Below are 20,648 nucleotides of genomic sequence, written 5' to 3' on the forward strand. Positions count from 1 at the left end.
GGAAAATATTTTAAGCTTCATCTGCGCAAATGGAAGATACAATCTGTCTACTGCCTTCACATAAACAGCATGGTTAAATATTTCAGAAATTCTTTTGATCACTGATCTTAAAGAACCCTCACATGATAAAAAGAAACCATTATCATTAATGTTCATGATTTGGAACCTGGAAGCTTGAAGGACCCGAAAGCTCAAATATGACAGTTAAGACTATGTTGGTTGTTCCTAAGACTTCTGGGGAAATAAAACGTGCGATTAGAGCTCTTTGATTACCTGAAGGAAGTTCAACACTTCACAAATTAGTGCTCCAACCTGGAACACTACTGGAAGATTTTTAAAGTTTGCTTCAAAATAAATATTCCAACATATTTTGATGTAGAATCTGCAAAACATTTGTGGATGTTTATTTCAATTCATTTCAGTGTTTACTGTTTCCTATGAAAACAGCTATTGAAATCAAAACTTCCCTACAAAAATTCACTTTTTACTAACTTCACTTTTTTGTTGGAAAATTCTCCCATCAAAGTAATTTTAGGATCCATGAGAATCTTCTGAGGAAACAAAGGTATGGGAAAATGAGAAATTAAGAAAAATACAACACAAACAAATGCCAGATTTTATTGAGGTACTGCATTCACATACGTTTGCGCACCGAACAATCACATTTGGCTAAAGACAACCATATTCATGACATGAAGACCCCGCATTAGGATGGCACACAGGGAAAGCTTAAAATAAAACTTGGTCAACATGGTGTGCCAAATTCTGCTCTGCTTGACAACTGTATTATCTCATTGGAATTGCACAGGGTAAAGACAACAATTTGCATGAAAATGACTAACAGCAGTAGCTGGTATGTGCAAATCAAAATATACTACTTCTCTGTACAGTAACCATACACAAATACATAATCCTGGCACAGCTTCAGACTGGCCTCTGGTTATCGACAACTGTTGTAGTGGCCAGGAAACACCGCTGGAAGAGTGAGTCAGGTTCTTGTGGCTCACAGTCACAGTTCATCCTTGTGGCTCAGGAAACCTCTTGAAGCCGCTTGGCTTTGTCAACAGCTTGTTTTGGTGGGGGCCTTGTGAAGGATGCAGCTCTGTATCTGCAAAATACCAATCACAGTTAAGAATTAGACTGAACAGGCAAAGATTTTTTTCCTCTGCTGCACAGCAGAGTTGATAAGGAGATCCTACACAACAAGTCCAGAACAAACCACACAGCTCAATCCATTTCACTGGGATTACTTCCTTCCAAGTGTCTCATTATATTCCTAACCTTTATCATGTGAAGACTTACACCTCTGAAGGGCATCACTACAGCTATGAAACACTAAGTGCCTCCTCTGGGGATGTATGTGGATGGGTAGATCTGCTGTCGCTCCTCTGCTGTGCAAGTGAGGATTTCACCTCGCATGTAATAAAGGCTCAAGGCACAATGGCACTAAAACAAAACAAAAAAGGCTTAGCAGATAAAGACAGAGTCAGTGTCATTCATCTAACATTTCTACACAGTGTCTCTTGGAAAATGCACCACTAATATCTACATTAAACTGCGCATTTCACTTTTTTCATGATAGACATACTCACAATGTGTGCCTTTAATCCTGAAGAATACCAAATATATTCCAAACTACACTTGCAGAATTTCTATACAAAGAAATTACTCTACTGCTCATTAAAACAGGATTGCTGCTGAGGTGAAGCACAACAGCTATTGGTACAGCTGGGTTTAGAAGCAGATGTTTGTCCGGATATGCAAAAAACAAGGAACATGCACTGAAGTCTGGCCAGAAAATCTCAGCTAATTCAGCTACTGACAGAAGTTCTGAAGTGTGAAATTTTGGATTTCAAGGCAGATGGCAACTAGCAGCAAAGAGCATCCTAACCAGCAAAGAACATCACTTCAATACTCGTTCATTGAGAGGAATGATGCTTACCTGAGTTATCAGTGACACTTTTTGTAGATTCTAGATTTTCTTCTGCTTAAGAATCTGAGGATGGTTATACATTCCTGACCAACTTAAAACAAAACATATGAGACATACCTATAAATTTAGATTTATACCCTCCCCTAGTATTGCCATCTGGTTGACAGCAGGCTCAATATGAGTCAGCCATGTGCCCTGGCAGCCAAGAGGGCAAAGCGTATCCTGGGGTGCATTAAACACAGTATAACCAGCTGGTCAAAAGAGGTGATTGTCCTGCTGTATTTAGCCTTGGTGCGGCCTCACCTTGAGTATTGTGTGCAGTTCTCAGCCCCACAATTTAAGAAAGATGTGAAGGTACTCAAAGGCAACAGGAGGGCAACAAAGCTGGTGAAAGGGCTGGAAGGAATGTCCTATGAGGAGTGGCTAAGGACTTTGGGCTTGTCTAGTTTGGAGAAAAGAAGGCTGAGGGGCGACCTCATTACTCTACAGCTTACTGAGGAGGGAAGTGGAGAGAGAGGTGCTGATCTCTTCTCCCTGGTATCCAGTGAGGATGCATGGGAATGGTTCAAAGCTGCACCAGGGGAGGTTCAAACTGGACATTAGGAAGCATTTCTTTACCAAGAGGGTGGTCAAACACTGAAACAGGCTTCCTAGAGAGGTGGTCAATGCCCCATGCCTGTTAGCATTTAAGAGGCATTTGGACAATGCCCTTAATTTGCTTTAATTTTTGGTCAGCCCTGAAGTGGTCAGACAGTTGGGCTAGATGATCGTTGTAGGTACCTTCCAACTGAAATATTCTATTCTATTCTATCTCCACATACAGCATTTCTGATTAAATACCAGATCAGAAGGGAGCTCAGATGTTCCTATTATGGCCATCACTTTCTCCAGACTAGGGGACAGACCCACACACAGCCTGACACAGCACCCAAGACTGTCTCTACTCAGAGCAGCTTGACAGACATTTCCTTCCCAGACCGGGACACAGTCTAGCAAAAGCCAGGGGCTGCTGGTGTGGCCTAAGGGATGCCTGGGGCTAAGACACAGCCCCACACACGCTAAGGCTGTAGAGATCCTTCATCTGTCTCACTTTTGACAAGTGTGAATCTAGCCTGTTCAAGATGCCCTTGGAAGAAAGTCCAACAAGTTGCCTCATTGGCTGGTCCAGTACTACTGCTACCCTTACAGTTTGGAAGATTTTCTATTACTAAATCTGGATCTACTTCAATGTGAAATTCAGCATATTGCTTACCCTGCCTGCCACAGACATGGAAAATAATCACTGTCCTCTATTTTACATAACTGAACACTGTCACTCATCTTTTCTTTTCTAGACTTAAGCCAGCTTAAGCCTGTCCTGCTGTTCCAAACCTTTATAATTTTCTCAGTTTTCTCTCTTCTCCAGTATGTCAACACCTAAGAGCATTACTGTAACAGAGGCAGTGCCAGCGCTAACTGGAGCAAATTATTACCTTACATCCTATATACAGTTCCCCTCTTTAGTATGTCACACTAAAAGAGCCCAGAACATCAGTACTCTGTTTATGGCATGCTGTAAACCCCCAGGTATTTTTTTTCCCCACATTACTTATTCTCCCTTAGGTATATTTGAGGATTTGATTTCTCCTTTTTAAGTACAGTACTTTGCTTTTACCTTTATTGTATTTCACCTTTTTTATTTCAGACCATTTCTCCAGGGCACTGAGATAATTCTGAAAGGTAGTTTTATCTCCCAGAGTCTTGCAACCCTTCCCAGGGTGGTGTCATCCATAAATTTTATACATACGCTCTTTAGTCTTTCAGCCAAGCTCTTAATACTCAACTGAAATAGAATACTGAGACATCCTTCCCTACAAAAATGTGTTTGAGAATGAGCCGCTGAAAACTTCTCTTTGACTGCATTTTCATAAAGATCTGTAAATCATAGCCACTTGTTCCTATTTATCTGACAGGCAAAATTACCTTGAAAAAGAGAGAAATTAGACTGGTTTGTCATATCATAGAATCATAGAATCATTAAGGTTGGAAAGGACCTCTAAGATCATCGAGTCCAACCATCAACCCAACGCCACCATGCGCACTAAACCATGTCCCTAAGCGCCTCATCTACTCGTCTTTTAAATACCTCCAGGGATGGTGACTCAACCACTTCCCTGGGCAGCCTGTTCCAATGTTTCACCACTCTTTCAGTAAAGAAATTTTTCCTCACGTCCAATCTAAACCTCCCCTGGCGCAACTTGAGGCCATTTCCTCTCGTCCTATTGCTTGTTACTTGGGAGAGGAGACCAACACCCACCTCGCTACAACCTCCTTTCAGGTAGTTGTAGAGAGCGATGAGGTCTCCCCTCAGCCTCCTTTTCTCCAGGCTAAACAGTCCCAGTTCCCTCAGCCGCTCCTCATAAGACTTGTTCTCCAGACCCTTCACCAGCCTCGTTGCCCTTCTCTGGACACGCTCCAGCACCTCAATGTCCTTCTTGTAGTGAGGGGCCCAAAACTGAACACAGTATTCAAGGTGCGGCCTCACCAGTGCCGAGTACAGGGGGACAATCACTTCCCTGCTCCTGCTGGCCACACTATTTCCGATACAGGCCAGGATGCCATTGGCCTTCTTGGCCACCTGGGCACACTGCTGGCTCATGTTCAGCTGGCTGTCGACCAACATCCCCAGGTCCTTTTCTGCCAGGCAGCTTTCCAGCCACTCTTCCCCAAGCCTGTAGCGTTGCATGGGGTTGGATTTCTTCATGAAATTTGTGTCAGATTTTTCTTGTGCATAACTCGATTGTTTAATAATTCGAGATATTATCACTCCAAGTTAGAAGTGATGCCTCCAGCTGCCTAGTTCCCCTCCTTTCCCTTTTTAAAGCTAAGAGCTGTGTTTGTCCTTTTGCTGGAAAAGAGCATGCAAACCAGCTTGAATTGTATGCTGAACTACATCAGTTGCAAGGGTGTAGGGGGGCCTGTTCCTAATTAAAACCCAGTGAATTTGGCAGAAGAAGTATGTATACTAAATCAAATCTAATTCCTACATGTAGCTTTCTCACAGCAGTGGAAGGTTTGCAGCCACTGATGGACTGTCTGGCTTATCACTGCACTGTGAAGTGGCTCCCCATAACAGGTGCAGGCATGAAATCTGTAACAAGCAGACAACATGAAAAGCAGAGGACAAAAAACAATTAGAGACCTGGAATTCCTACCAACACTTAACTGGATTATCTGTTCAAGTTCAGAAAAGATCCTTGCCTCCCTTTTCATTTTCGCAGAAAGTTCCCAGCTGCTCCATTCTGGATCTGGAAGCAAAAAGGCTCACAGGCTAAGGGCATAGTTTTCCTGGTTTTAGCCCAAAAAGAAGTCTCAAGTATTTTGAGTCTTCATGATAATGCCAGCCTCTTTTTGCAACAAAAAAGAATTGGATAATTAATCCACAAAAAAACCTTCTAAATTTTTTGATCTTTATATAATGCATGCATTCAAACCCTACAAAAAAGTCCTTTGCAGCTGGCCTTTCAATTCTCTCCTTCTGTTTCTCCCTTCCTGTAAGCAATAGTGGTTAGCAGGCTACACTTCAGGGCACTCTATAAACATTAGTCTCTGTAACACGGTGAAAGGCAGGCAAACTGAAGCATGAGGAAATGAGAAGCTCATAGCCTTCAGAAAGCAATGCCACATTCACAGACCTGAACTGAGGTCTCATCTCAGTACTTAGCACCTGCCTCAGATATTTTTGGATTTTCTCACTACAGATGGCTTTCTGACTGCAGGATCCTTTTTAGTCTTCCCATGGCATTTTTCTCCCACAAGCCACTTCATTTGCAACAGCAGAAAAAAAATGTGTGGAGGTGGTTAGGAGTTTTGAAATTAGTTTTGTTACACTTAAGTATTTTCATGAGGACAAGCAACCCAAACCAACCTGTTATGCTGATAATAAAGAATGCTGAAAAAGATGCATTTGCACTTACGATGCACAGGATAGCTTTTTTTTAAGGATACAAGAGAAAATACACGAAGCAGGGAACTGACACCTTTACTTTCCTGCTGCTCTAAGAACAACTGCTGAGCAAACAGGCCCACTTTTTTTTACTGTGACAGACATTGCTGATCTACAGCTATTCTCACATTCTGTGGCTGTTTAGCCATGAGCTTTCACCCCCTGCAGAAAGTAAAATGCATGTTTCATGCCACCAGAAGTCTTCTGCATTATTCATAAATTCCTCTTAAGTCTGAAGTACAATTCATCTGTACTGGCGTACATTTTAAATGCTATTTTGCACGGTCTGTGCCATAGGCAGTTTGAACTTTAAACATGATTTCAGCATAAAAATCAAGTCAGCATATGAAACTTCATTTTTTGCAAGATAACCCTCTTCAGTTCTCTGTCAGACTTGACGCAGCACTTGTAGGTAGCATCCCCAAGAAGCAGAATATGACTAAACTACCCACCAGATACTTCACTGCTCTTATCCTTTGTCACATAGGAGCCTTTCCAGCAGTTCATCGTTAAAGAATTTCTTTTGAATGATAAGTTATGATGCCTGCCTCCTTAGTAAGCTCTGGTGCATCCTAGACAGCACCAGGGAAAGGACAAAGACAGCATAAGGGAATGTAATCTTCTCTGGCACACAACCATGAAGGAGTATTCATGTACAAGTAAATCAAGAAGAAATTTCCCTGTGGAAGGACTCTGTTCAAGTCTCTGCAGATACTTCCCTGTGCAAGGGCATCAGGGCAACGTCTAAGTAAATCAAACAGACAGTTTGCTAGTGCATTTCAGAAAGCTGAAAACACACAAAGATTCATGGCATTTGAAAAATGCTTATTGTATCTGCATCACCACATATAAAACAGAGTAGAGGGTATACAAATACAATAGAGTAAGATGAAAAGAAACGTTCTCACTGTACCTATTTTTATTACAGCATTGGTAGAATCCATCCAGTGCCTCTGTTTTTTAACATATTGAACTCCCTCTAGTTTCACTGTCTGTAAAACAAAAGCAATTTTAGTAAAAATAACAGCATTATTCTTCCTTTAGTTGCAAGTAGTAATACATATATATGCCCACTGCACTAGAAAAAACACAGTTCCTGGAATCTTCCTCTACAGTCTTTAGAGGATGGGATAGACCAGAGCCACTCCACTTTCCATTCCTCAGCCTATGGGAGGCTGCAATTATTAACTTGTGTTAAAAAGGAATAAACATCAAGATGAAGAACAGTTTAAGGTAGCAGCACTGTGGTATAAGTAGGACTTATAGCAGGAAATCAGAGCATAACTGGGCAGGGCACTTCTGTCCTAAAAGAAATGGCAGAAAAGTTTCCCATATTGAAGAAAACAGATCAGAAATCTCAAACTTTCACCCCTCTCCAAACATGATCAGTCACTATTGCCTTCACTGCACCTTCCATCCAGTGACCCCAAAGCACTGCGTGGGGGGAGGCTCACAATACTTCTTTGCATGAAAGTGTCACCCTTGTTTTTCAGAAAGATTGAAGGAATGAAAGGAACAAATAAAGCAATTTTTAGTTAAGATTTTCTGGGCAACTGGTGAAATGCCTAAATTCTGGCATCTCCCATCTTTTGAGTGCTTGGTTTTGAAGCTTAGCAGTATTTGAACATTGCTTTTCAGAGCACAACTTCATAGGTTAAAATAAATAATAGTTCATTAAAATTCCACCAAGTAACTGATACAGACACCTACTTGGAGCAGAAGAGCTGGAATCTTTAGATTCAGTGCAGACAACTTGAGTTTGCCCAACTGATCAGAATAGCCAAGGCAAAACTAGTCTGCAGTGGGTCACTGTCAGGAAGGGAGAAGACAGATACTCTGCCCATGGTTTTCAATGACACCTGCTGACAGCAGAGAAAGCAAAGCTCTAGAAGGAAAGACTTTTCTGACTACACTTTGAACTTCCTCTTCATATCTCTCCCCAAGCACCCCGCCTCTGCTCTCCAGCCCACCCACAGCCACTGTTCCACTCCCTGGCCCTCTCAGGAGTTTCTCCATCCCCTCTGGCATCGTTGCCTCCCTGCTCTGCTGCTCTCAGCCCCATTAGCCCCCTCTTCCACATGCTCCCAGACACACCCAGGTCCTTGTTCAGTTGCAGTTTCTCTTTTATCTACTGGCTTCAAAACCTCTCCCTGCTCCATCTTCTCATCTAAGTCTCCTTATGGAGCTCACCAGTCTTCCTCCCAGGCTGAGTTTCCCTGTATTTCCCATTAGCCTCTAGTCCAACACTGTCTTTGACCTCATTTTCCACTTTTCCACTGCTTGGGCCAACACAGACAAAGAAAAGAAAAGATGAGCATAACTGGGCAGGGTACTTCTGTCGAAGGAAATGTGTGGGGAAGGGATTAAAAAAGGTTCCCTATATCCAATAGGGATGAAGAGTTGAGAATTCTAATATTGTCATTAAAAAACCTGAAACAAAGCAAATTGGGCAAAGGAATGATTTGTTTTTTGAAGTGCTCTGAAAGTTGCATTTATTTTGTTTTAATTGAAAAAACTGCAGTTTGGTTTCAAAATATCAAAATAGAATTTGATAGTTTGACATTTCAAAAAATCTGTACAAAAATATTTAAGCCAAGATCTTAGTTGAAACCAAGCCTTTTCAGTGAGTTATTTCAGCTATGATCCAAAAAAAAACCCAAAAAAGTAAAAAAAAATTCCTAATCAGTTATAAGGCACCCTGCTTTTGAAGCTGTCCTGGTTTCGGCAGGGATAGAGTTAATTTCCTTTCTAGTAGCTGGTACAGTGCTGTGTTTCGGATTTAGGATGAGAACAAAGTTGGTAACGCACCGATGGTTTAGTTGTTGCTAGGTAATGCTTACACTAGCCAAGGACTTTTTAGTTTCCCATGCTCTACTGACTGAGAAGGCTGGAGGTGCACAAGAAGCTGGGAGGGGGCACAGCCAAACTGGCCAAAGGGACATTCCATACCATGTGACATCATGCTCAGTACATAAACTGGGGAAAGCTGGGGGGGGGGGGGGGGGCGCTGCTCGGGGACTGGCTGGGCATTGGTCGGCAGGTGGTGAGCAATTACACTGTGCATCACTTGCTTTGTGTATTATTATTATTATCATATTATTATTATTATCATTTTATTTCAATTATTAAACTGTTCTTATCTCAACCCACGAGTTTTTCTCACTTGTGCTCTTCCAATTCTCTCCCCCATCCCATTGTGGGGGGGGGAGTGAGCAAGCAGCTGCGTGGTGCTTAGTTGCTGACTGAGGTTAAACCACAACAGTCCTTTTTGGCGCCCAACGTGGGGCTCGAAGGGTTTGAGATAATAACAGATTAACCGGAGTGTATTAAGGAACTTATATCTGTTAATAGTTGTGGGTCACAATGTTGGTTTTTCTGTTCTCAATATTGATTTGTATAATCTGCATCGTGCTCCTTTCTTTGCTGCATATGTTAAAGATTGGTGTTGGTTTTTGCAGTTTGCTGTGGTCTGCAGTGATTAGTGATGTTTCGCTTGTGACGTTTGTTTTTAGAACATTGACCTTGACCTTAGTGTGGTATGTAAGTTTCGCAATGAAGCCATTACTGTACCACGGATACCATTTCGTGGAGACAACTAGCAATTACAGTAACTTTTCTGAGATTTTGAACATCCTTGGGTAGTTAAGATACTTCCATTGGTACTTCTTTGGAATATTGTTTCGGTTTTGTCTAAAGTTGGTAAGCGATTTAAGAATATCATCCAGAGATCTGCCCCAAGGCTGAATAGTTATGAGTGGCAGGGTGTGTGGGACAAGATGGGCAAGTACCTAGGCCAATGGGCACCCCCAGTGTTTTGGAACTTCACCCCTGAGCAAGTGCAGAATCCTGAATAGTTAGTAGAATATTTGGAAAAAGTATGCTGTCACCCTGGCAACTCCAGAGAGATGCAACTCATTGCAACGTGCTGGGGCCTGGCCCATGCCTACCGAGCCCTGTTCAACACTATTCAGTACCCTCAAAGGGAAGAGAAGGTCTCTGGATCTGACGGTAAAACGACACACACTGCGGCCACTCAGACCCCAGCAACATGCCGTGTGGCTACTCCAACCCCAGCGACACGCTGTGCGGCCACTCAGACCCCGGCGACACGCTCTGCAGCCACTCCGACCCCAGCAACACGCCGTGCGGCTACTCAGACCCCAGCAACAGGCCCCGCGGCCGCTCAGACCCCAGTGACATGCTCTGCGGCTACTCAGACTCCGGCAACAGGCCCTGCGGCCACTCAGACTCCGGCAACAGGCCCTGCGGCCACTCAGACCCCAGCGACAGGTACTGTGGCCACTCAGACCCCAGCGACAGGCCCTGCGGCCACTCAGACTCCGGCAACAGGCCCTGCGGCCACTCAGACCCCAGCGACAGGTACTGTGGCCACTCAGACCCCGGTGACACACCCTGTGGCTGAACCAAAGAACCAGCCTGTGCCGGTATCAGTCGCCCCTGTACACAAGAAATTTTGGAAGCGGAAGTCGGCTCGTTTAGTAAGGGAGGAAGAAGCTTCTTCTAAAAGGGAGCCAGAGGAAGAAGTGTACGAGACAGACTACCCTGGAGAAGGGCCATCACGAGAACAGCAGGAGGAGAGCCGGCCGCTGATCGGGGAGGAAGAAGAGGAAGAACTCATAAACGAGGCAGTAACCACCCGATCCCTATCCCCGAGTGAGCTGTGAGATATATGAAAAGATTTCAGCCGCCGTCCAGGTGAGCATATTGTCACCTGGCTGCTCCAATGCTGGGATAATGGGGCCAGTAGCCTAGAATTAGAGGGTAGGGAAGCCAAGCAGCTGGGATCCCTTTCTAGGGAAGGGGGCATTGACAAAGCGATTGGAAAAGGGGCACAAGTCCTCAGCCTTTGGAGGCGACTCTTGTCAAGCGTGAAGGAAGGGTATCCCTTTAAGGAAGATGTCATACGTCGCCCAAGCAAGTGGGCCACCATGGAGAAGGGTATCCAGTTTCTGAGAGAATTAGCTGTGCTGGAGGTGATTTATGATGACCTGAACAATGAACAACTATCCAAAGATCCAGACGAAGTCAAGTGCACACGACCCATGTGGTGGAAGTTTATAAGGAGCTCACCATCGTCATACACCAATTCATTGGCAGTGATGACCTGGAAAGATGGAGGGGAACAAACAGGGGATGAATTGGCTGGTCAACTCTGGCAATATGAAGAAAGTCTCTCTTCCTCCCTCGTCTCGGCTGTGAAGAAACTGTCCCGGCAGATCCAGCAACTCAGAGAGGATAGGTCCTACTCTCCACCTGTACGGACCAGTATCTCGGCTATTAGAAGTAAGCGTTCTTTTGCTCAAGAGAGAGAATATAAAGGGTACACACCATGGGGCACCCTATGGTTTTACCTGCGTGACCACGGAGAGGACATGAGGAAGTGGGATGGAAAACCTACCGCAGCCCTAGGGGCACGGGTACATGAATTGCAAGGGAAAACAATCACAGAAAGAGGTTCTTCCAGGAAAATTGCTGCTCCAGTTTCCAGCAGGCAGTTCCCCAGACAGAGTAGAAGGGCTGATCTTACTCCTGATCTTAATGAAGAAACTTCTGACTCGTACGTACAAGAAATGAGAAACGAGTACTGTGATGAGGATCAGAGGGGCCCTGCCTCCAGCCAGGGGGAGGAAAGGGACAACCGGGTTTACTGGACTGTGTGGATTCGGTGGCCTGGCACATCAGACCCACAGGAGTATAAGGCTCTAGTAGACATCGGCGCACAGTGTACCCTAATGCCATCAAGCTATATAGGGGCAGAACCCATCTGTATTTCTGGGGTGACGGTGGGGATCCCAACAGCTAACTGTATTGGAAGCCAAAGTAAGTCTAACTGGGAATGGGTGGCAGAAGCACCCCATTGTGACTGGCCCAGATGCTCCGTGCATCCTTGGCATAGACTACCTCAGGAGAGGGTATTTCAAGGACCCAAAAGGGTACTGGTGGGCTTTTGGTATAGCTGCCTTGGAGATGGAGGAAATTAAACAGCTGTCCACCTTGCCTGGTCTCTCGGAGGACCCCTCTGTTTTGGGGTTGCTGAAGGTGGAAGACCAACAGGTGCCAATCGCTACCACCATGGTGCACCGGCGGCAATATCACACCAACCGAGACTCCTTGATTCCCATCCATAAGCTGATTCATCGACTGGAGAGCCAAGGAGTGATCAGGAAGACTCGCTCACCCTTTAGCAGTCCCATATGGCCAGTGCGGAAGTCTAATGGAGAGTGGAGACTAACAGTAGACTATCGTGGCCTAAATGAAGTCACGCCACCGCTAAGTGCTGCTGTGCCAGACATGCTAGAACTTCAATATGAATTGGAGTCAAAGGCAGCCAAGTGGTATGCCACAATTGATATCGCTAATGCGTTTTTCTCAATCCCATTGGCAGCAGAGTGCAGGCCACAGTTTGCTTTCACTTGGAGGGGCATCCAGTACACCTGGAACCGACTGCCCCAGGGGTGGAAACACAGCCCTACCATTTGCCATGGACTGATCCAGACTGCACTGGAACAGGGTGAGGCTCCAGAACACCTGCAGTACATTGATGACGTCATCGTGTGGGGCAACACAGCAGGAGAAGTTTTTGAAAAAGGGAAGGAAATAGTCCAAATCCTGCTGAAGGCCGGTTTTGCCATAAAACAAAGTAAGGTCAAGGGACCTGCACAGGAGATCCAGTTTTTAGGAATAAAATGGCAAGATGGACATCGTCAGATCCCAATGGATGGGATCCAACAAAATAACAGCCATGTCCCCACCAACTAGCAAAAAGGAAACGCAAGCTTTCTTAGGTGTCGTGGGTTTTTGGAGAATGCATATTCCAAATTACAGTCTGATTGTAAGCCCTCTCTATCAAGTGACCCGGAAGAAGAATGATTTTAAATGGGGCCCTGAGCAACGACAAGCTTTTGAACAAATTAAAGAGGAGAGAGTTCACGCAGTAGCCCTGGGGCCAGTCCAGGTAGGACAAGATATAAAAAATGTGCTCTACACCGCAGCCAGAGAGAACGGCCCTACCTGGAGCCTCTGGCAGAAAGCACCAGGGGAGACTCGAGGTCGACCCCTAGGGTTTTGGAGTCGGGGATACAGAGGATCCGAGGCCCACTATACTCCAACTGAAAAAGAGATATTAGCAGCATATGAAGGGGTTCGAGCTGCTTCAGAAGTGATCGGCACTGAAGCACAGCTCCTCCTGGCACCCTGACTGCCGGTGCTAGGCTGGATGTTCAGAGGGAGGGTCCCCTGTACACATCATGCAACTGATGCTACGTGGAGTAAGTGGGTCGCACTGATCACACAACGGGCTTGAATAGGAAACCCCAGTCACCCAGGAATCCTGGAAGTGATCATGGATTGGCCAGGGGGCAAAGATTTTGGAATATCGCCAGAGGAGGAGGTAACACGTGCTGAGGAGGCCCCAATGTATAATGAACTACCAGAAAATGAGAAGCAATATGCCCTGTTCACTGATGGGTCCTGTCGTCTTGTGGGAAAGCATCGGAGGTGGAAAGCTGCTGTATGGAGTCCTATGCAACAAGTTGTAGAAACTGCTGAAGGAGAAGGTGAATCGAGCCAATTTGCAGAAGTAAAGGCCACCCAGCTGGCTTTAGACATTGCTGACCGAGAAAAGTGGCCAGTGCTCTGTCTCTATACTGACTCATGGATGGTGGCAAATGCCCTGTGGGGGTGGTTGCAGCAATGGAAGCAGAGCAACTGGCAGCGCAGAGGCAAACCCATCTGGGCTGCCGCATTGTGGCAAGATATTGCTGCCCGGGTGAAGAACCTGGTTGTAAAAGTCCGTCACGTAGATGCTCACATACCCAAGAGTCGGGCCACTGAAGAACATCAAAACAACCAGCAGGTGGATCAGGCTGCTAAGATTGAAGTGGCTCAGGTGGATCTGGACTGGCAACATAAGGGTGAATTATTTATAGCTCGGTGGGCCCATGACACCTCAGGTCACACCAAGGAAGAGATGCAACATACAGATGGGCTCATGATCGAGGGGTGGACTTGACCATGGACACTATTGCGCAGGTTATCCATGAATGTGAAACATGCGCTGCAATCAAGCAAGCCAAGCGGTTAAAGCCTCTTTGGTATGGAGGACGATGGCTGAAATATAAATATGGGGAGGCCTGGCAGATCGATTATATCACACTCCCACAAACCCATCAAGGCAAGCGCCATGTGCTTACAATGGTGGAGGCAACCACCAGATGGCTGGAAACATATCCCGTGCCCCATGCCACCGCCCAGAACACTATCCTGGGCCTTGAAAAGCAAGTCCTATGGTGACATGGCACCCCAGAAAGAACTGAGTCAGACAACGGGACTCATTTCCGAAACAACCTCATAGACACCCGGGCCAAAGAGCACGGCATTGAGTGGGTGTATCACATCCCCCATCATGCACCAGCCTCTGGGAAAATTGAACGATACAATGGACTGTTAAAGACTACGCTGAGAGCAATGGGTGGCGGGACATTCAAGCATTGGGATACACATTTAGCAAAGGCCCCCTGGTTAGTCAACACGAGGGGATCTGCCAATGAAGCTGGCCCTGCCCAGTCAGAACTTTTACGTACTGTAGATGGGAATAAAGTCCCTGTAGTGCACATAAAAAATATGTTGGGGAAAACAGTTTGGGTTATTCCTGCCTCGGGCAAAGGCAAACCCATCCGTGGGATTGCTTTTGCTCAAGGACCTGGGTGCACGTGGTGGATAATGCAGAAGGATGGGGAAGTCAGATGTGTACCTCAAGGGGATTTGATTTTGGGTGACAATAGCCAATGATCTGAATTATGTGATGTTAAGTACTAGTTATAGTTATAATACTTATACTAATAATATTATATGCCATACTAATGATATTACAGTAAGAATCACCCAGACTAATGAAGAATAACTTCAGTGAAACCAAGCAAAGCACAGTGATGATGGTACCAGAACTGACTTCAACATGAAACAATCCAACACCACATACCATCTCCATTTTTCCTGCCCTGGAAGATTATGATGACAGATGGAGCCCAAAGTCATGGACTAAATGAACTCACCGAACGTTTTAGAGGGATGGCCCACAGACTAAGGGAATGATATCTCTGTGTGTATATATATATATTATAAAAGAAGGGGGTGGTGATTAATGAAAATGTACTGAAAAATATGAGACTTGAGCATGACGCAGATGGTATAGAATAAGGGATGGATATTGTCCTGGTTTCGGCAGGGATAGAGTTAATTTCCTTCCTAGCAGCTGGTACAGTGCTGTGTTTTGGATTTAGGACAGGAACAAAGTTGATAAGGCACCGATGTTTTAGTTGTTGCTAAGCAGTGCTTACACTAGTCAAGGACTTTTTAGTTTCCCATGCTCTACTGACTGAGAAGGCTGGAGGTGCACAAGAAGCTGGGAGGGGGCACAGCCAAACTGGCCAAAGGGACATTCCATACCATGTGATGTCATGCTCAGTACATAAACTGGGGAAAGCTGGCCGGGGGGGCCACTGCTCGGGGACCGGCTGGGCATCGGTCAGCAGGTGGTAAGCAATTGTACTGTGCATCACTTGCTTTGTGTATTATTAATTATTATTATCATTTTATTTCAATTATTAAACTGTTTTTATCTCAACCCATGAGTTTTTCTCACTTGTGCTCTTCTAATTCTCTACCCCATCCCATTGTGGGGGGGGGGAGTGACCGAGCGGCTGCGTGGTGCTCAGTTGCTGACTGAGGTTCAACCACAACAGAAGCCTATCTAGATTTCGTATCTAGACCAGCTTACAGCATCTATGGGTATCTTTGCAGTAAAAAAATTGACTCTTAATGAGCTGCAAAGAACTCACTGCTACAAGAAAGTTTGGGAAATTTAAAAGCTAAGGAGTCCAATTTAAACATTTCCAAATTTAATCTTTCCTAGTGACGTAACTTTGAGCTAATGCTACCCCTTCCACTAAATCTGAATTCCCAGCTCCAAAATAGGAAATTTCTTCATTTTCTAAACAAAAAAAAAAATCTGTTTTTGTTTTTTTAATAATTGAGCCCATTTGGCTGATTTTTCCCACATACAAATATCTGAGGCAGATGGCTGGCAAAGAGAAAAGTAGCCTGACAGGGGAAAATTTAAGGCCAGCTGCAGAAAGACCATATAGTGGAAATTACTGATAAACCTAGAAAGCAAAGCTGTCAATGCATACTCCAAAAACCAAGCACCCTGTCTCTGACTTCAGACAGCAACTACTGGTTTTGGAACCCATAGAGTCAGATAATTCTGTTGAGCTAAGGAGGAGAAAGTGTGAGAGTTTAGGGCTTTTTCATCAAAATATCTGAATGTTTTGTATATTTGAATAGTGCCCCATGAGGTATCTTTAATTAAGGAGAGAAACAGGGACAGGAAGGTGTCCTGGTTTCAGCAGGGATAGAGTTAATTTCTAGTAGCTGGTACAGTGTTTTGGATTTAGGATGAGAACAAAGTTGATAACGCACCGATGTTTTAGTTGTTGCTAGGTAGTGCTTACACTAGCCAAGGACTTTTTAGTTTCCCATGCTCTACTGACTGAGAAGGCTGGAGGTGCACAAGAAGCTGGGAGGGGGCACAGCCAAACTGGCCAAAGGGACATTCCATACCATGTGACGTCATGCTCAGTACATAAACTGGGGAAAGCTGGCCGGGGGGGCTGCTGCTCGGGGACTGGCTGGGCATCGGTCGGCAGGTGGTGAGCAATTGTACTGTGCATCACTTGTTTTGTGTATTATCATATTATTATTATCATTTTATTTCAATTATTAAACTGTTTTTATCTCAACCCACGAGTTTTTCTAACTTGTGCTCTTCTAATTCTCTCCCCCATCCCATTGGGTGGGGGGGAGTGAGCGAGCGGCTGCACAGTGCTTAGTTGCCGACTGAAATTAAACCACAACAGAAGGTCATCTGACTATTTTTCGAGCTGAGTTTTTCTTTATTATGAAATGAAACCATGAATTTTTGCATACTATGATGTCACTGCTTTGTAAGAACAAGGAATTAATCTCTTCTATCAAAGCACATTTTTCCCAGCACTCATGAGTAGTTTACAAGGCCACAGTTCTCTTCATACTCCAACCCAAAGGTCCCTGCTATCTGACTCTGAATGCATTACAGAGGTCTTCCTGTGCTAAGTTTTAAAGGAAAATGTTAGTTACCACCATAAAATGTAATTTGCTCTTCTCACTTTGCAGTGGTATAGGACACCTCGCCCCAAAGGTCTTCCCAGACTAACACTGGCAGAAACACAGGGGCAACTCAGAAAACGTGTTTACAAACTGTTTGGGTCACCAAGGTGAAGAGTCTCTATCTACCTTTTTCTCTCTGATGACAAAACTCATACTAAGGGGCCAGCACAGATGGCCACTCCTCTCCCATCAGCTGCCTGTTTGACAGAAGCTTATGTGCATCTTACCTTCTCCCAGAGCTGATCAGCAGATATGCCTCTAGATTCCTCCTTTTCTGCCTGTTTACCACTCCTCTTCTGACAATTATGCAATCTTTACTCAGTCCTCCTCATCTTCCCTAGATGCTCCAGCATTGTTCACTCAGCCTTAACAAAACACTTGCAATCTTGCGACTCCCTAGTTCCCTACATTTTGAAGGGCAAAAAGCTTTTGCACAGAGAAGTTTTTTGGTTAGACGGAGAACAAAGCATATGACCCAATTCCCTGTCATCTTGGGAAAATCTGTAACATTTGCATTCTCAGGGCTTGGATTTCTTTGGGGCCTTTGTTTACCAAGAAGAAACACTTTTATAGTTCTCCAGCCTTCAAATGGGAGAAACAAAAACACCTACAATGAGTTAAATGAAAAATCCTTTCTCTTAGAAAGAGCTTACTGAGCAACTTGTATGATTAAAAAGTAAGTTCACTATGCTCCAATGATTTGAATATTCATCTTGGTCTCAAAAAACATGGCTCAATTCTCTGTACCACAGAATTCCTGTGTCAAGCTAGTCTTAGAGCTGTGTTTTTAGAGGTATCATAAGCAAAAGGACAAAGGTCTTCTGGTTAGTGATGTCCTTTCAAAACTCCACTAGACATTAATGTCTAAACTGACACACAAAGCATTAAAAATATGACACTTCCCTGCAGTTCTGTCTTCTTGTGAGATGGGGCTAATAGCATCTCCCTACTTCAGAAAGGTAGCTGTGAGGATAAATAGAGGAAAAACTGTGAAGCACTTTGACACTTCAGTAAGGCAGATCATTAACCCACAAGCGAAATCCTCGGTGAACCTCACATTCTGAGGCAGAGGGCAAACAATAAGAAAGCAATGTATAAAGAGCTGAGATTTTGCCTGTAAAAGGAGAGGATTTCATTGAAAGAGGTAAAGTATGTTGCTGGTTTTTATTGAGAAATACTAGATCTGATAAACTAGACTGTAAACTCCTTGAGATATGGGATCCTCCCATTTGCTTGTACACACTGTCTTGCATATAAGGGATCTACTGTACACTATGATACTACAAATAGAAATGAGTATAACTCCATTAACATTTAAGTAGTAACTCCTGGTCTACACCAGTGACTGAGCTCATTTTTCCTTAAATTCAGTTCAGATTAAAATGCTAATTTTTTGCTAGGGCTAACAACATGCTTAGCTAACTCAGGAACCCCACAGATAACATGTGTTGATGCTATTGAAGACCATTTGTTCAAGACTAAACAGAGGCAAATTCCAGCTGATCTGCCTTTTGCAGAATCAGAAATTTAACAAAGGCCGCACATCCAGTTTATTGTTAGATTTATGATTGATCTTGAAATTATTTCTGTAAAAATTCAACAATTCCACTTCAATGTTTAGGAGATCTTGGATGAGTCCACAGAACAATGAGCAATTTTGACTATTACACAAGGGAGGAAAGGCATACAATAATCAATCGTATGTTTAATGAAATACAAAACTCCAACTGAGCTGATATATTATGGGTAAAATTGAATAATAAAAAAATAAAAAAATACTGCTTTCATAAATGAGTGCTCTCTGAATGCTCCAGGGGTACAGACAATGCACACCACCTAATGTGTGACACAGTCTTCATCTAAAGGCAAGATTATGCTAGTTCAGAAAGAGCAGGGCTGAACTGAGTTCACAGTTAAAACTCATGGTCCTCAGGCCTAAAATTTTCTGCAGCTTCTAAAAACTGTTTTGATTTTTTTTAATTCATTTTTATTGCCTATATATGATTATGCTCAAATCTCAGAAGAACTGGAAGAGGAGGAGAGAGGCTACTTTTATTGTTCCCCAGGCCTGAAAGCAGATAACCAGTCATAAGACACTCAAACCTTGCATGACTTCCATGCAAAAGAAACCCAAGTATGACAAAGAGAAGCACTCAGGCTTGTCAATGGAATCCTTCAACATTTTCAAAGATCCCTCAACCTTGGCAAAGCAACTGGTTTTCAATTTCTGGCAACCCAACTCATCAATAGCTAAAGCTATCAGAATTTAGATGTGAAATAATTGTCATTCAGAGCAGCCAAAGAAGCAGAATAATAAAAGTGAAAAACACAGGATGAGAGCAAAGTCAAAACAGTGTGTAAATACAAAGCAATGCAGTCTGAATAAAGCTCAAAACAACACAGGAGATGGTTAGGAAAAAGCAAAGATCTCTCAGCTTCCTGGACTCGTAACACCTGGAATCATGAGACACAGGATGTCTTTGTGAATGCTGGGTCATCAGTGGGGGAGCTTGGGATGCTGTTCACCTCATGATAGGAAGAGAGGAATGATCTCTAATGCCAAAGCAGGATGTGGTTCTGCAGCAGGGTTCAAGTCTGTAGAGAAAGATGGAATCACTTGGCAGCAGCGGTGCAATAGCACCTGCCTCCTTCCCAGCTCCCCATACGCCAAACATGTCTGGCACAAAAATAAAAAGCATGAGAAAAACAGCACTGCTGTCCTGGCGATGAATTATGAGCTGATGGCATAGCAGGAAAACCTGAGGGAAGAAGTTAAACAGCAACGGGTTCAAAAGCATAATACCAGTTTATAATTAGAACACAACCATCTTGTAAAAGATCACTAGGCCTCTTGTTCATCCCACCCAAGAGTTTATTTAGGCCATTCTAGGTAGCAGGTCTTATTTCCACTCTCTCTCTCTCTCCAGGACAGGTGTGAAGTTTTCAATTTGCAGATTAGCAGCAGTTTGCTGAATGTGTCACTTTCACTTTGGCAGCTTGCTCAGCTTATGTAGCTCCAAAGGGAGGCTTTGTGTTTCCTGACAGCTCTATAAACCACTTTTAGACCAAAGCCTGCATTCTCTGGAGAACAAAACAAGACATAGGAAGTTTGGTATGAAGTCAACTGTGTTAACTAGACACTCAGGAGGGGACTTACTGCTGTATAATAGGCTATAATTACAGTAACTCATTGGTCATTTATTGCCATGCAGGTATGGAAGCATTTTAAAAACCAGTAAAAAAACACGAATTTGAGGTGAGGGGACTTTTTTCCCAAGAATTATTCCCTTTTTTCAACTTCCAAGGCCTAAATAAGTACAACATTCCCTTTACTTCCTACAACTTACTGGTTGAACTACTGAAGCCACATTTAAACATTCAGGAAGGCCAAAACAAAGGGCAAAACTTATCACACCCCATCCCGCTATCAAAACTTGCAGTCACATTTCACAAATGTAGTGAAATGTAGCAGCCACAACAGGTTTTCCCATGCCAGTGGGCTAA

General features: G+C 44.0%; 1 protein-coding gene across 6 annotated transcripts in view; it reads right to left on the reverse strand.

Moving 5' to 3' along the window:
- Positions 1-593: 593 nt before the first annotated feature.
- Positions 594-20,648, reverse strand: part of SHISAL2A (shisa like 2A) — a 30,213-nt gene continuing 10,158 nt past the window's right edge. The window contains exons 3-6 of one of the 6 annotated variants that reach the window (XR_012995502.1): positions 6,832-6,910; positions 5,139-5,220; positions 1,303-1,446; positions 1,045-1,108 (exon numbers count right to left, since the gene is read on the reverse strand). Coding sequence is in view for 4 of the 6 variants with exons in the window: in XM_076340190.1 (XP_076196305.1) it covers positions 1,017-1,108 (92 nt within the window). In the remaining 2 variants the exon portion in view is untranslated. Of the gene's footprint in view, positions 1,109-1,302; positions 1,447-5,138; positions 5,221-6,831; positions 6,911-16,890; positions 19,740-20,648 lie in introns of those variants that run through there. The other 5 variants (XR_012995503.1, XM_076340192.1, XM_076340194.1 and 2 more) reach the window with 5 other exon arrangements.

This window comes from Aptenodytes patagonicus, chromosome 5, assembly GCF_965638725.1.
Source record: "Aptenodytes patagonicus chromosome 5, bAptPat1.pri.cur, whole genome shotgun sequence".
NCBI lineage: Eukaryota > Metazoa > Chordata > Aves > Sphenisciformes > Spheniscidae > Aptenodytes > Aptenodytes patagonicus.